Below are 14,840 nucleotides of genomic sequence, written 5' to 3' on the forward strand. Positions count from 1 at the left end.
AGAGTGTGTAATGGAGGAGAGTACATGGAAACAGGAGTGGAAGAAAAGGGACTGTGGATGAAGCCGTAGTGCTCAGAGCTAACAGGTAAGACCAAAATGTAATGACGCAATCATGCTTCCTTCTCCCGTATTGAGTTTTCCGTCACGTGTCACGACTTTTGACACGCAGTGTCACGGACGATGGACAGTTTCATCTTAGTCAGTATGTATCTCGTGCTGCGGCACCCATCGGGCTATACACATAGGTACTAATTACTTGTAGGTATCTATGTAGGTATGTAGGCAGGAACCAGGGTTGCCACCATCTGCTACTGCCACCACTGCCACCACTGCCACCACTGCCGCCTGTAGGTCCACAGGGACATACTCGTAGGCACCAGCTCTACGGCCCGTGCCTGCTGTCGCCTCATTGACGAATCGGTCCCCTCGTGGCGCATTCGCCGATTTTTCAGACGCGTCGGTTCATCCTGCCTGGTGTTTTTCCTTCAGCCACCACCACGACGGCAAACTCCCTGTTGTCGAATATGAGACTCGTCCAAAATGAGCCATGCCTGGCCAAAAAATCCTCTGCGTCGCAGAGAAGCCCGCAATAGCAAAGGCAGTCGCTCAACATCTGGCTGGCGGCCGGGTAACAACGCGCCCCGTCAACGGCAACCAGTATGTCAAGAATTACGAGTTTGACTTCCACTTCCAACAATGGGGCAACTGCTCCGTCATCATGACCAGCGTGCTGGGCCACCTAACTGGCTTGGACTTTGACCCAAAGTATAAAAGCTGGAAGTCGTGTCCTCCCAGTCAATTGTTCGAAGCCGAAACAAAAATTACCATCGACAGAGACAAGCAGTCCATTGCCGAAAACATTCAACGCCAGGCCCGCTCCGCCAGAGTTCTCTTCATTTGGACTGATTGTGACCGTGAAGGCGAACACATCGGCGGCGAAGTACGGGACCAGGCCAAGAAAGGGAACCCTGGCATACTCGTGAAGCGAGCCAAGTTCAGCAATACCGAAAGAGCGTGAGTGTCTATGCCCCTCTCTCGGCTTTTTGGATCTAACTTCTCCAGTCATGTTGTTCGTGCGGCTCATTGTCCCATTGATATGGACGAGCGTCAAGTTAGTGCGGTCGCAGCCAGGATAGAGCTTGACCTGCGCATAGGTGCCTCCTTCACGCGGCTGCAGAGTCTGGAACTCCAACGCCTCAGCGACAACCTTCGAGATCAAACTATTTCCTATGGTTCCTGCCAATTCCCCACCCTGGGTTTCGTGGTTGATCGGTACAACCGGGTCAGGAACTTCAAGCCCGAGTCCTTCTGGCTGATCAAGTTGGTCCATGTGCGGAATAGGATCAAGGTGAACTTCAACTGGCGGAGGATCCATCTCTTCGATCGAGCGGCTGTAACCATCATATTTGAGGCCTGCCTTGACGCGAAATATGCCAAGGTCACCAAAGTCCAGAAGAAGCCGACTTCTAAATGGAGACCGCTACCCCTGACCACAGTGGAATTGCAAATGCAAGGCAGCCGCTTTCTGCGCATGACGAGTCAGCAAGTCATGTCGGTCGCCGAGAAGCTCTACCAAAAAGGTTTCATCAGCTATCCCCGAACCGAGACCGATCAATTCCCGCGAGAGTTCGATTTCAATGCCATAATTCAACGACAAGTCCAGGACAACAGTTGGGGCCAATATGCTCAGCGACTGCTAGACGGCGATTTCAGGACTCCGCGATCTGGTCGTCACAACGACCAAGCGCATCCGCCAATCCATCCGGTCAACTACGTTGCCAGTGATGCTCTTGATGCCCAAGAGAAGAAGGTGTACGAGTTTGTCACCAGGAGATTTTTGGCGTGTTGTTCCGAAGATGCCAAGGGAGAGGCTACCGATATTGAAATCCTTTGGGGCTCGGAGACTTTTCACACCCATGGTCTGCTTGTGCTGGAGAGGAATTACCTTGACGTCTACGTTTATGACAAATGGGAAAGCAGCCAGCAGCTCCCTGAATTCACTCTTGGCGAAACCTTTGAGCCTTCAGAAGCAAACATGCTGGAAGGGAAGACTACGGCGCCCGGATATCTCACCGAGCCTGAACTGATAGCTCTGATGGATGCAAATGGGATTGGGACAGACGCGACCATGGCCGAACATATCGCCAAGATCAAGGATCGATCGTACGTCGACACGAGACGATCTGGAGGCGGTCGCAACTCAGTCCCGGAATTCATACCGACGACACTCGGAGTTGCGTTGATTGAAGGATACGACAATGTCGGACTCGACGTCAGTGTCAGCAAACCATTTCTCCGCAAAGAGATGGAGCTAAAGATGAAGGCTATCTGCGAGGGCCGGAAAAGTCGGAATGAAGTTGTCCAAGAAAGCTTGGAGCAGTACCGTGAGGTGTTTGTCAAGACTCAACGTGAGATCCAAGTTTTGAAGGACGCGGTGACGAGATACGTCGTCAACGGAGGGGTGGAGTGAAGGTTGTCACAGCAGATTCAAAGCACGCAGCCCAGAGTCAGCCAGATGACCTTCAGACATCCACCCTTGCCGCATCGACGGTTCCACTCACTGCACAACCGGACCTCCGCCTACTGCCCACTTACCGTGTGGGCTCTCCAATGCCTTGCTGGTCGCCTTTCTCGCTTTCCCCAGAATTTGAACGGAATGAAAACAACGTCAGCAAATCGGAGAATTTGACGCCACATTTGCTTCTGGTCTGACGAACCTTGTGACGGCCATGACGCACAAATGACGCGAGGTAAACGCGTCTGAGTGTGGCTTGCTGATTTTTCCAAACGTGGCAAAGGTTCAGCCACACAACCCGCAAGGGGCCCTCGATTGGCACCTGCTGTCTGGATCAAGATGCTTCAGGCAAGAGCGTCGTCGCAGGTCCGTGAGGCGTTATGCCCCATTTGCATGAATTTCCATTCTGAAATCGCTGGATTGGGATGGGAATGCTGTATGTGACGCGATATGGCACCTTCCATAATCTGTTCATACATGATGGGTGGAAGGACTGATCAAAACATCGTGCCGCCTACATAAGACCGCATCCCATCTCAATTTTTCCATTTCCCGTCATCATCCAGGACCACTCATGCACCCATACACTGATTGGACTTTCCCTGTATCATCATCCGAAAGCTTTACCAAATTCAACCTTGATCATCCCTTTCGACGTTCGTTCCAATACAGACCCAAGCCACAATGTCGAATCTCATCAACAAGGCAAAGGACGCTCTGGCTGGCAACAAAGGCCACGACGTAACATCCGCAACTACCACTACCTCCGCATATGGCACCACAGGAGCTGGTCCTCATGGATCTGCTTCTGTGAACCGCATGGATCCCACCATCGACAGTCGAACCGGAACTTCAACCCACTCAGCTGGGCCACATTCTTCCAATCTCACCAACAAACTCGACCCCCGTGTAGACTCCGATCGAGATCATCGCGCAAATTCAAGCAACAATGTTGGAGGATATGGAACTACCCATGCCACCACTGCGGGTCCTCACTCGTTCATTCTTGCCAATAAACTTGACCCCCGTGTTGACAGCGACACTGGCCACCGAGCAAATCCAACCAATACAGTTGGAGGATATGGCAGCTCAGGACACGGAACAACATCGATTGGCACCGTCGGTCCTCATTCTTCCAACCTCGCAAACAAACTTGATCCTCGCGTCGACAGTGACGTCGATGACCGCAACAACCCTGCTAGCCATGTTGGCAGTTATGGGGAGACGCGAGGGACATATGGTGGTGGTGGGACAACAGGCACAACTGGGACTATCGGTCAGGGAACAAGTGGCGGTACGGCAGGTACCCATGTTCACGACAGCAAGCTCCTCAACAAGCTGGATCCCAGGGTGAAGACCAGTGGAGGATATTGAAAACAAGCCGTTTCAAGATACCCCAGAGTGTTTGTCGAGTGGGATCAGAAGGGCGATTCGAGGTGGAACACGCATTGTAATGGAAGAATATTCTTATAGAGGCTTTCGGTCGCCACAGAAACCCTCTTCGAAACGCACTTATCAATAGCATGCATCCTATACCCATATTTTCTTTTCCCGAAAGCATGAAGTTGGTAGTGTCATGATGATGCAAGGTAGGCTTGGTAGGTAGATAGATGGTGGCAACGAGAGAAGCCTTCTAAACTGAGTGCAAATGCATTATTAACGACCATCATATTGATAGACTGAACGAAAACAAATCCACTGCTCCATGCAAAGAGTGTATCCCGTACATGACCACAGACATTTCAGACCACCTTTTGATTGACAATGTCATTGTCGAGAACATAGTACACGGGAACATGTCGCTCAGCGGATGGCCTTGAGCGGCAAAAGGCAGGTTTCTCTGGTCTACAAGGTACAGTAGAAGCCTTAATTTATCGACTATTTGAGCTCTGATTAGACTGGCTTGGACAAGGTTTCATACTGCAAAGGACCTTCGTCTCACTGGCTCTTCCGCAGGCGAAGATCGCACCCAAACAAAGAATGGAGTATCAGCCCCTTGCCAATGTGCTGAGCGAGTCGCATAAAGGGGCCTCCTTGGATAAGACTATTGGACCAACAGAAGAAGATGGGACACCGCAAGAGGGAAACAGAAGCATGACTAACTCGACACTCATCGCAACCGTGAGTGGCCCTTTACCGCAACGGGTTCTTGGTCGGACTGTGAGCAACAGGACCATGCTGAGCTCAGCAGTTTCCAGGCCGACAAAGATGCTGTATTGGGGGGAAAGAGAGGCAAGGAAAGGGATCCGTTGTGCAACCATGGGTCTGGGGGAGATGCCCATTGGTGTCTCTTTAGGCTCCACCAAGGATGCCCGTGGGCCCTGCCAGTGTGCACTCGCTACCACCTGCGGACTATTCCTCCCAGACTAGGATCCAATGCCCATCGTCGAGCTTGGATACCATGGCACCGCGCCACGCAAGTGTCAGCTTCTCCGTTATAATGTGGCCTGCCCTCACTGCGCTGCTTTTCGACCATCATTTGAAGTCGTAGCCTCCTGCGACTTTGGCAGCCACTTGACCAAAGTCGAATCTCCAATCCCACTGCTCTCCCTGGCCACTCGGCCCTCGCAGCCACGATGACTACTCCTCCGACACAATCAGAACCATTTCCCTCCTACGTCCCGGATGAGGACGACGTGCCCATCGAGAGGCCGGGCAATAGCACAAGGGATACAAGTCGGAGACCCTCGATCACCTCTCGTCTCTCCAAAGCCCCCTCCTCGGTTCGGTCTCGCACGCGCACAGGTTCTTTGAGACAGTCCTTCCTCGAGAGCAACCCTCCTCTTGGCATGTGGCAGGCCACTGGTGAAATTGGCTCCAAAATCCCTACATTGCCAGAGATCAGAAATGGCGCCTTTGCAGCCGAGGGATGGACCCACGAAGGCCAGATGGAACGTCGGGGGACGAACCCGCATGAAATCCACGCTCGAAGGGTGGCCAGGACAAGTTCTGCCAGTACGAGGACGAGAAAGAGCTCGCTCTCAGCGAATGCACCGCCCTCCATTGCAGAGGAACGACATGAATTCTTTCCCAAGAGAGCACCGACCTTGGTGCGGGAACCGCTGTTTGAAGAGGCAGCGACCACGCAAGAACAGCCGGCTCATGGCCAGCCAGAACAAATCCAGCAAGCGGCAGGGTGAGCTTTTCCCTTCCCGATGTTCGTTTCTATTACACACAGTCCTCTAATATTATTTATCTACTTTAGCTCTGAGAAGCACACCGAGACGGCCGAGTCTCAGGAAAGCGACTCCTCAATGACCCCCTCCAAATCGACAGGTGAACCACAAGCGGTGCGAATCCAGAGCGGTCCAGACGAGACAGGCACATATCCCAATGGCTACCGCTTCCCCAAGAAACATACCTGGGTCCAATCCACCATGATTGGTCTCCGCGCATTTTGGAAATTCTTCCTCACCCCCTTTGGCTTTATTGTCACCATCTACGGTCTCAACATTGTCGCTTGGGGCGCCATGATATTTTTCGTCCTCCTCAAAGCTGCCCCGGCCATGTGTCATCCTTCTTGCAACGACGACAGCAGCGCACGAGAGAAATGGATCGAAATCGATTCCCAGATCCTCAACGGCCTCTTCTGTGTTACCGCCTTTGGACTGTTACCGTGGCGAGCACGAGATTGGTTTTACCTCATGCGCTGGCGCATCGGAGGGAATGAACGCTTCCACCGACGTCTCGCAGGCATATATCGAGGCTGGTACCGTCTTCCCGGCTCCGATAAGCTCGAAGAACACATCGGCCCTCCTCCTGTGTACGACAAAAATCACCCACGAACTCCGGAAGCTCCTCCCCCTTACACTGAAGAAGAAATTGCAAAAATGGAAGAGAACCCTGCCATCCCTATCCCTGCAACATCCATGCCCGAGCCACCCCTTACAGGCATCCGCGCTCGTCCATCGAAATCTTGGACCATCGACTTCGTGGTGTGGATGTACATTTTCAACACCTTTTTCCAAGTCCTCCTATGCGTCTGGATGTGGCATTGGAACCGGTTCAATCGACCCTCGTGGGGTACGGGTGTTTGGATCACTTTCGGTTGTCTAGTCGCTATCGCCGCGGGCCTGTGCGTCTTCATTGAGGGCTCAAAAGTAAAGAAGATTGAAGGTATTCCAGTGCAGGAATACGATGTGCTTGAATCGATCGAAGATTATCACGATAGAAAGGCCAAAGAGGATGCGAAACAAGCCAAGAAGATGGCCAGGCACGAGCACCATCGCCACTTCAGGCACGGAGAGAGCCACAAGGTGGTCAGATCGGAGAAGTTGAAGGGCCATCAGTGGTTCACCCGGCATTAGCATTTTGGATGGGCTGCATAAAATCGAAGGCCCCCATTCGAAATCTTTCCCTGGCGATTGGTATGGTCGGATGCGAATGGGGTGAGGCTCTCTCACTCTCGAAAAGTCCAGGAGCGACCCAGGAGCGACTTTACCAGCGCTCATCATACGTAGGACTTTTGATAGGTAATTTGAATATAATCTTTCGTCGTCCACCCGCCTGCCTTCTCCCGTACTTTCCCTCTGCGCTGCTCTGTCCCGCTCTGCTCGTCTCGTCCCCTGGAGTCCATTTCCCGTTCTCTTCATTCAGTTCCTCCAGTTAGCACCGGAGATATGTAACCCAAGAGCACATCTATATGGGGTGCAGGACTGTATGTGCTGTATGCGTGTGCGTGCTCGCCGTGATGCGCCGGCGAATATCGGGACGCAGTGATTCCCTTCGTTTGGTTTTTTCCCCCCCTCTTCCAAGGAGTTTCAGAAGCCCAGAAGCACGAGGGCAGGAACGGGCACGCATTTCAAATGCTCGCAAATCGGCGCAAACTGGTGCGCAATGGTGATCGGTACCTCCGCCATCATCAGCTGCTGCCTCTGCAGACCTCGAAACCTGCCTGTTTCTGCTCGCTGTTCACAAGGAATTCAAATGGCCCTTGACCTTCTGTACTTCGCGGGGCACTTTTTGCTCGTGTCGACCGTTCATTCATTACAGCTCCAAGCGGCACGGAGGAGTTGGCGTGCCGGGAAACCTGCAGAGATCTGTTGTCGCAAATGGGATGACCAGATCCTTGTATGGTCTCTCGTTGACTTCATCCATTTTGCCTGGGTTTCACCTCCCCTTCCTGCATGATGTAGTATACTACTGTGCCATCGCCGCCCCCGCCTTCGCGAGCACGCATGCCGAAGAGTACTCTTTTGGTGTCTTTGTGTTCGTGTAACGCACCAGCCTTGCAACCAGCTCTGCCAGTCCCGCTTACGGTTGCCGGTCCACCTATGGCCTCCTCAGCCGTTGCTGTTGAATTCTCATTGCCAGTTCCATTCACATTGCCTCGCCTTTCCCTCTGGTCTCTGCTGCTTCCGGAAGGACGCCGAACCCTTACAATGTCCCTCTCCGGCAGCTGGTCAAATATGCCACATAACTTGGCCAGGCTCCATTTCTCGCCGAGTACTAATGGCAGCACAAATTCTCTTTGGATTGGTATTTCCGATTCCTTGATGTTGTGCTTGATTAGGTACGTCTGCAGATCCGGATGCAAGTAAGTGTGCTGAGGAGGGAGGCCAGATATTATGGGTATTGGCCCACCAGGAGTAGTGGCAAGTGGCGTGGATGGTTGCGGTGAGGAGTTTCCGTTACCCGTGGGAGTTGATAAGCCTGACCTGGAAGGTGAGGCCGATCTTGAAGTATTGGAATGCACGAATTTTATCCCGTCTAAGTCCATCAGACCTGCAGGACCATGTTGAGCGGCATGGTTATTGATGGTGCAGATGAGATGGAGTCTCAGATCTGTCCACTCGTGTTGACATTGAAGGTTGTGCAGGACGGTGATGGCCAGAGACTCGGATGCGGATTTGGCAGCTGAGCGATCGATGAGTGTTGAGATGGCCGAGGCGGTGGGTGGTGTCGAGGCAGCGGTGGATGAGGCGGTCGACGAAGCCATGGCGCAAAGATGTGCTCAGATATTAGCTGCGGGTTTCTTCATGACATGTTGAGGTCCATCTACATATCACCATCACTGCTGAGGTGGTTGAGTTGAGGTCGCAACTTTTCTAACAGGCGGCGAAACCTGCCCACGGCTTACCTTCCTGCTTCTCCTCCTTAATGCTCTCCTGCTTCTTCTTCCTGCGTTGCTTCACCAGACCAGCTGCTCAAGTCTCACACCTCGTCTCACGTCTCGTCTCACACCTTTCTCGGTGTTCCCCTTCAGAGAAAGTTCCAGCAACTCTGCTGGTCATCCAAGAAAAGTTGCATCAATTCGGCGGTGCGTGGTCCCACCACGGTGCGAGCGAGAAGTGTTTGAACAAGGGCTATGGTACGTCTCAGACCCAGAAAGATTGAGAAGAAGACGATGGACAGATAGATGGAAGCTCGCATGGCCATCTCTGGCTGTATCTTGGGGTTTGTCGTTGCCGATGCTTCGTCTCATCTCACAGCGCTTTTAATAATGCAAAGCATTCCCGTTACGAGCCAGGCGGGGAAGCGGGTTTTGCGGCCCAGACTCTGATGGGAAGCCATCACACCACCTCTGCGCATCCTGGTCTGCCGATGCGCGACTGGTGGACGCCTACGGAATATCATGCGGTTTATTGCAACAGAATACGGGCGCAATGTCCGTCGAAAGATGACCACAACTGACATGGACAATGGAACCTGGTTGGACAACTGGTGGGGTGACTTGATCCTATTCATCAGCCTGGGGAACAACGCGATTTTTGCCTCGCCTTTGGCAAGGTGAACAGCGCACTCCACAGTCACTTGGACAAAATAGTTGGTAGGTCAGCAAAATGCCTTGGATGCTCTTCAACAAGGTATCTTCCTTTTCTTCCTTCGATTCTACTTGTTCTAGTCTGTTGAGATCGTCCTCGCCCATAACCACCTATATTTCGGGCATCAAACAATAAATGAACGCCCGGCCAACATGTCATCTGGCGGTGATCGCAGATTCGTCTTCGGTTCAACCACGAGTCCACAATCTAGTGGCTTTGGTGGATTTGGCACCAGTACGCCTAGCGCAGGCAAGTATATGTACCTCTTCTCATCTTTCGCCGCGAGCCTGTTCGAGTCCGAGTCCTTTGTCTTATCCATTTGGACGTTAAATGGTCCTGAACTTGAAGCTGTATCCATTCATGTCCCATTGACACGTGCAAATCATGCTTTGGGACCAGTGTTAAACGCAATTGCCCATGAAGATACCCTCGGATATTAAGGCTGATACTCTAAGTACACAGGTCTTCAACCGACTACACAACCCCCAGCCCAGTTTGGATCCAGTTTCACGACCACGGGCCCTAGTCTGTTTGGCAATGTTGGCGGTAGCACTGGCGGACTAGCGTCATCTTCAGCAGGCAGATTCGGGGCTTCTTCAACAAGCGGATTTGGAACTCCTTCAACACAAGGATTTGGAACTTCTTCAACACAAGGATTTGGAACTCCTTCAACACAAGGATTTGGAATTCCTTCAACACAAGGATTTGGAACTCCTTCAACAAGCGGATTTGGGACTGCTTCGACAAGCGGATTCGGGACTATATCAACACCGCTATTCAAACAAGATGCCTCAGGAACACCCGGGACTTTCGGCACTCCAGGCGCCTTTGGGTTTGGAAAGGCTCTGAAAGCTCCAACAATCCCCATGTCAAATGGCACTGCTATTCCTGCTTTCACTCCAACTGTACAGAGAGACGACGTAGGTTCAAACTGCAGGTATCAGAGCATTAGTTTCATGCCTCCATACTCCAACTTCTCGTTCGAGGAACTCAGATTAGCAGACTACAATGCTGGACGTCGGTATGCTACGCCCGTAACATCCCTAGGAGGATTTGGCTCGAATATTTTTGGAGGATTTGGTACGGGCTTCGGCACAGGCTTTGCTGCCCCAGCTACAACAACGTCCGCGACCTCTCTCTTTGGTACGACAGGTGCTACCTCCGCAGGTTTCGCTTCGAAACCTAGTCTGTTTGGCACTCCTCAGAGCACTGCCAGCCCTTTTGGCACTACAAGCTTTTCCAGTTCGCCGTCTCCATTTAAAGGTCTCACGACTACTGCAACAACTTCAGGCCAGGGTCTGTTTGGAAGCACCGCTACAGCAAGTGCACCTGGCTTTGGCAGTTCGGGTGCCCCACAGCGAGTCTTTCAGCCTTTTGGCAGTGGAATGGGAGGATTCGGAACGTCAACAACACAGAATCAACCATCTGTCAGTGCCTTTGGAGGTGTGACCACAGGTGGCACGGGTACGCCATTTCAATTTCCGGCAAGTTCCGGTACCTCTCTCTTTGGAAAGTCTGCCTTCGGGGGAACTCAAGGAACAAGCGCACCTTCTGGAGGAGGTATCTTTGGAGGTGTTGGAACTAGTGCGAGCAGTCTCGCTCCTGTAGGGACTGCACCATCCTATTCCCAACAACCATGGGGCGGCTCCTTTGGAACATCTCCCTGGGGTGTTTCTGGCGAGTCAACTACAACTGCGCCAGGTTCATTCTTGCCATTTGTGAGTCAAAGTACAGTTCAGCAACCATTTGGTACCACGAAACTATTCGGCGGACTTGGTGGTACTTCGCAAATCAGCCAACCAGCTGCTCAGCCAATGCCCGATTTCAAGGTGTCGTCGCTAAACGACCCTAATCCGTACGGTCAATCGTCGCTGTGGACAGGACTACATTTGAAGCCGTCGGACGGTTTTGAGCCGCTCTTTACTCCCCTAGCTGCTACTGAGAAGATGAAAGAGAGTCAGTCGAAGCAACCCGCTGCCAAACCGCCTGCTAAGGCATTTTACATGACGCCTACCAGACGTGCCGGTCTGGGTGTTCGCCCATTGGGCATGACTGTCGAAAGCAAAGCTCCGCGACGTCATTTTGCAGCTGATGGTGATACCGTCCTTCCTTTCAACTCATTTGATTCGTCCCGAAGACGATGGTCTAGCGGAGACATGCAGCGACTGACCATAGACCCAAATATAAGACAAGATCTGTTTCGTCGTCAATCTTTATCACCGGAGCCTCTGTCTCAGGTGAAACCAAAGGCGGCTTCTGTTACCTCTGAGACCGATTCAGGGAAAGAAAAGCCGCTTACGGAACAAATGGGTCCCAGGGAAGAAATCAAATCCACTGGAGTTTCGACCGAGCAACGACCCTACGAGTCAAAGAGTGAAAACGAATCTGAAATCGGCACGGGATCAGACACATCAGGCACTCGTGCTCCTAAGGGGGAAGTTGAATTTATTTCAGAAACTGGAGATAGGTTGCTCGATATTGTCACCGAGGATCGTGCGGCTGGTCAGTCGAGAGGAAAGAAAGCGGCCTCAGAACCTACACCTGACCTCCATCCTGGGGAATACTGGATGAAGCCGAACCCAGACGAACTTCGCCAAATGCCAGCTGACAAGCTTCAGCGGTTCACAGGATTTGTCGTAGGTCGAAAAGGGTGTGGTCGAGTCACTTTCGACGGTCCTGTTGACCTTACCGCTTTACCAATGGATAACCTTTACGATGAGATTATCAGAATTCGACCGCGATCAATCACTGTATACCCGGATGAAAGTTCCAAGCCACCGCCTGGACAAGGCTTGAATGTCCCTGCGACTCTTTGCATTGAAAATTCCTGGCCTCGTGCCGAAGGTAAACCATCAGCGGCAGCAATAAGTGGTCCCCACGTCGAAACCCATATCAACAGGCTCAAGGAAATGAAGGGTACCCAATTCATCGGCTATGAGGTGCCTACAGGCACTTGGACGTTCAAGGTTCCTCACTTCACTGACTACTACGATCCGGATTTGGTTGAACGGAATGAGTTGCTCTAACCGGCCCGCTGAACAACTTGGTCACTTCATCGATTAACTACTGAGTACGACGCAAGGAATTTATGCTGTCAAGCAATAATCCCAAAGGATGGGGGAGGCTTCATGCTTCATGAACAATAATTCGAAAGTTGTGGTTCGTTAATCCTTTTCTTTCTAAGCTTTTCATACGCGATTGGTACGGATACCGAGAAATGCGAGCGCAGGGCAGATGCTTGTAAGGAACTATGCAGCCACTCAGCATCACTATCATGTCGCATTGACATTCAGCTACCACTCTAACCGATGGTTAAGGCTTGACTGTTCGCAGAAGTGCAAAATTGAGCAAAGTTCTGCGCATGTCCAAGTCGGTTTCTCATTGATGACGAACTTCCACTACCGAGGGACATGTGAACCCGATGCAGGAGAATATTTGCCAGATTGTGTCTTTCTTGGAACTGGACATATCCCTCGATACTTCGTTATATTACGAAGAATGCCATTTTTTGCTGGAGGGCGGCCGCTGAAACCGCCTGGGCCCGAAGTGTGGTCCCTACGAGTAGAGTAATCCTTTGCCGTGAGCGATCCCTTTCCCTCTCCGAGCTTTTGTTGGATCCATTACTGAGATTATCTGAAAGCCACATGTGATAATCTGAATATTGCGGGATGTGGATGGTGAAAGCTGTCATTTGATAGATGGCGTGATAAAAAATGAAGTATGAAGGATGGATCCTTCTAGCCTTTTCGAAAAATGTTTGACCCTAAATGGCCCCATCCAACAAGAACATGCCGCCCAGACATCTACAAGTACTTACAGTACAGGTACCTGTTGTACGCTTTCACATGATTATTTGAATTAGGGGCATGATTCTTGTTGATCTCCTCGTCAACGTGGCGTGCGTTGTGTCTCGTTTGAAAATAGCCTAGCGAGTTCGAACAGAGGATTTTAACCAAAGGCCAGTGTGAAGCATATCTCGTGATAGACGAACCATCAGAGTGTCTTCCAAAGAGCAATGCATTGTGCGCAGTACATCAACTCGGCAAGGAGACAGAAGTACAAGCCAACACAACAAGTCACCGACATCTATCTCTCTAACAGTCTATTCGGTAGAGGGAATATATCAGTTTTCTTACCTTTCTCCTAACTTCAATATTCTCGAAGTCGAACCAAACAATCAGTTCGATGTCTACTCTCAGCAAGCACCTACGCAGGACGGCAAAACCTCTACCGCCTATCAACAGCAGCTCGTTTTCGGAATATTTTGACTGGCTAGGACAGTATGACTTTGTGCTGATCGGTGACGGCAGCCATGGCACGTCCGAGTTCTATCAAGCCCGCGCGGAAATCACAAAGCGGCTCATAACACACCATGGGTTCCAAGTCGTGGCGCTCGAAGCGGACTGGCCTGACGCCGAGGCCATCGACCATTACGTCCGATGCTGGCCAAGATATCCTGGCATGTCGGAACCTATGGAGAGCCCTTTCAAGCGGTTTCCCACCTGGATGTGGCGCAATGTCGAAATGCAAAGCTTTGTTCGCTGGATGCGTGAGTATAACGATTCGCTCCGAGTGGGAGAAGACAAGGCTGGGATATATGGCTTGGACCTGTATTCCTTAGGAGCTTCTATGAATGCAGTGGTCAGCTACTTGAAAGATATCGACCCTGAAATGGCCAAAGAAGCCAAACAGAGATATGGCAGACTCCAGCGCTGGGTCGGAAAAGAGCAGCAGTACGGGTTGCAGGTGAAAAGCGCCGGACTCAAGTCTTGCGAGACGGACGTCTTATCGATGCTCATCGAGCTCCTCAAGAAGAGGCTCGAGTATTCTTCCAAGATCCACGACGGCCAACGGTTCCATAGCGCTGAACAAAACGCAGCGTTGATAGTCGACGCCGAAGAATACTACCGCAAGATGTACTACGCCGACGAAATCACCTGGAACCTCCGAGACCTGCACATGTTTGGCACTCTGAAACGTCTGATGGATTTCAAGAAAAGAAAGGTAGTTATTTGGGCGCACAACAGCCACCTTGGCGATGCTAGGCAGACCGAGATGGGGATGCGACGGGGCGAGATCAACCTGGGCCAGCTGTGCAGGCAGCATCTACAGAATGTGGTCCTTGTAGGATGCGGGACTCATGACGGTGCCGTGGCAGCGGCCAAGGAATGGGGCGGAGAGATGGAGATCATGGCAGTCAACCCATCCCGCGAAGACAGCTGGGAGAGGGTCGCCCACGATACGGGCCTTCCTAGGTTCCTGATCGACCTGCGGAAGGGACATTGCGACTGCAGGCTCCGACAAGAGCTGAAGGCGAACAAGCTCGAGCGCTTCATAGGCGTCATCTACCGCCCCGACACGGAGCGGTGGAGCCACTATAGTGGCTCCAAGCTGGCGAAACAGTTCGACGGCTACCTTTTCTTCGACAGCACCCACGCCGTTACGCCGCTGGACAAGAAGCAGCCCTTGACCCCGGTCGGCGAGGCCGAGACGTACCCATTTGGCGTTTAACAGAGCCTTCGCAGAACCTTCGCGACGGGGGTTGAGGTAATGGTCCGGGG

At 51.9% G+C, this 14,840-nt stretch overlaps 6 protein-coding genes across 6 annotated transcripts; 5 read left to right on the forward strand and 1 right to left on the reverse strand.

Moving 5' to 3' along the window:
- Positions 1 to 547: 547 nt before the first annotated feature.
- A1O5_05087 (DNA topoisomerase III) lies at positions 548 to 2,470 on the forward strand (the record flags this gene model as incomplete). The annotated part of the gene is made up of 2 exons (XM_007745690.1): positions 548 to 1,014; positions 1,063 to 2,470. 2 exons carry the CDS (start codon positions 548 to 550, stop codon positions 2,468 to 2,470), a joined length of 1,875 nt encoding a protein of 624 aa, XP_007743880.1.
- Positions 2,471 to 3,199: 729 nt separating this feature from the next.
- On the forward strand, positions 3,200 to 3,889 carry A1O5_05088 (uncharacterized protein; the record flags this gene model as incomplete). Its single annotated transcript, XM_007745691.1, has 1 exon — positions 3,200 to 3,889. The coding sequence occupies one exon, from the start codon at positions 3,200 to 3,202 to the stop codon at positions 3,887 to 3,889; it is 690 nt and encodes a 229-aa protein (XP_007743881.1).
- Positions 3,890 to 5,091: 1,202 nt separating this feature from the next.
- On the forward strand, positions 5,092 to 6,822 carry A1O5_05089 (uncharacterized protein; the record flags this gene model as incomplete). Its single annotated transcript, XM_007745692.1, has 2 exons — positions 5,092 to 5,651; positions 5,721 to 6,822. 2 exons carry the CDS (start codon positions 5,092 to 5,094, stop codon positions 6,820 to 6,822), a joined length of 1,662 nt encoding a protein of 553 aa, XP_007743882.1.
- A 782-nt stretch (positions 6,823 to 7,604) lies between these two features.
- On the reverse strand, positions 7,605 to 8,453 carry A1O5_05090 (uncharacterized protein; the record flags this gene model as incomplete). The annotated part of the gene is made up of 1 exon (XM_007745693.1): positions 7,605 to 8,453. One exon carries the CDS (start codon positions 8,451 to 8,453, stop codon positions 7,605 to 7,607), a length of 849 nt encoding a protein of 282 aa, XP_007743883.1.
- A 978-nt stretch (positions 8,454 to 9,431) lies between these two features.
- On the forward strand, positions 9,432 to 12,305 carry A1O5_05091 (uncharacterized protein; the record flags this gene model as incomplete). Its single annotated transcript, XM_007745694.1, has 2 exons — positions 9,432 to 9,513; positions 9,742 to 12,305. 2 exons carry the CDS (start codon positions 9,432 to 9,434, stop codon positions 12,303 to 12,305), a joined length of 2,646 nt encoding a protein of 881 aa, XP_007743884.1.
- A 1,159-nt stretch (positions 12,306 to 13,464) lies between these two features.
- A1O5_05092 (uncharacterized protein) lies at positions 13,465 to 14,790 on the forward strand (the record flags this gene model as incomplete). Its single annotated transcript, XM_007745695.1, has 1 exon — positions 13,465 to 14,790. One exon carries the CDS (start codon positions 13,465 to 13,467, stop codon positions 14,788 to 14,790), a length of 1,326 nt encoding a protein of 441 aa, XP_007743885.1.
- Positions 14,791 to 14,840: the final 50 nt, after the last annotated feature.

Source organism: Cladophialophora psammophila, assembly GCF_000585535.1.
Source record: "Cladophialophora psammophila CBS 110553 chromosome Unknown aczJe-supercont1.7, whole genome shotgun sequence".
In the NCBI taxonomy this organism is placed as follows: domain Eukaryota; kingdom Fungi; phylum Ascomycota; class Eurotiomycetes; order Chaetothyriales; family Herpotrichiellaceae; genus Cladophialophora; species Cladophialophora psammophila.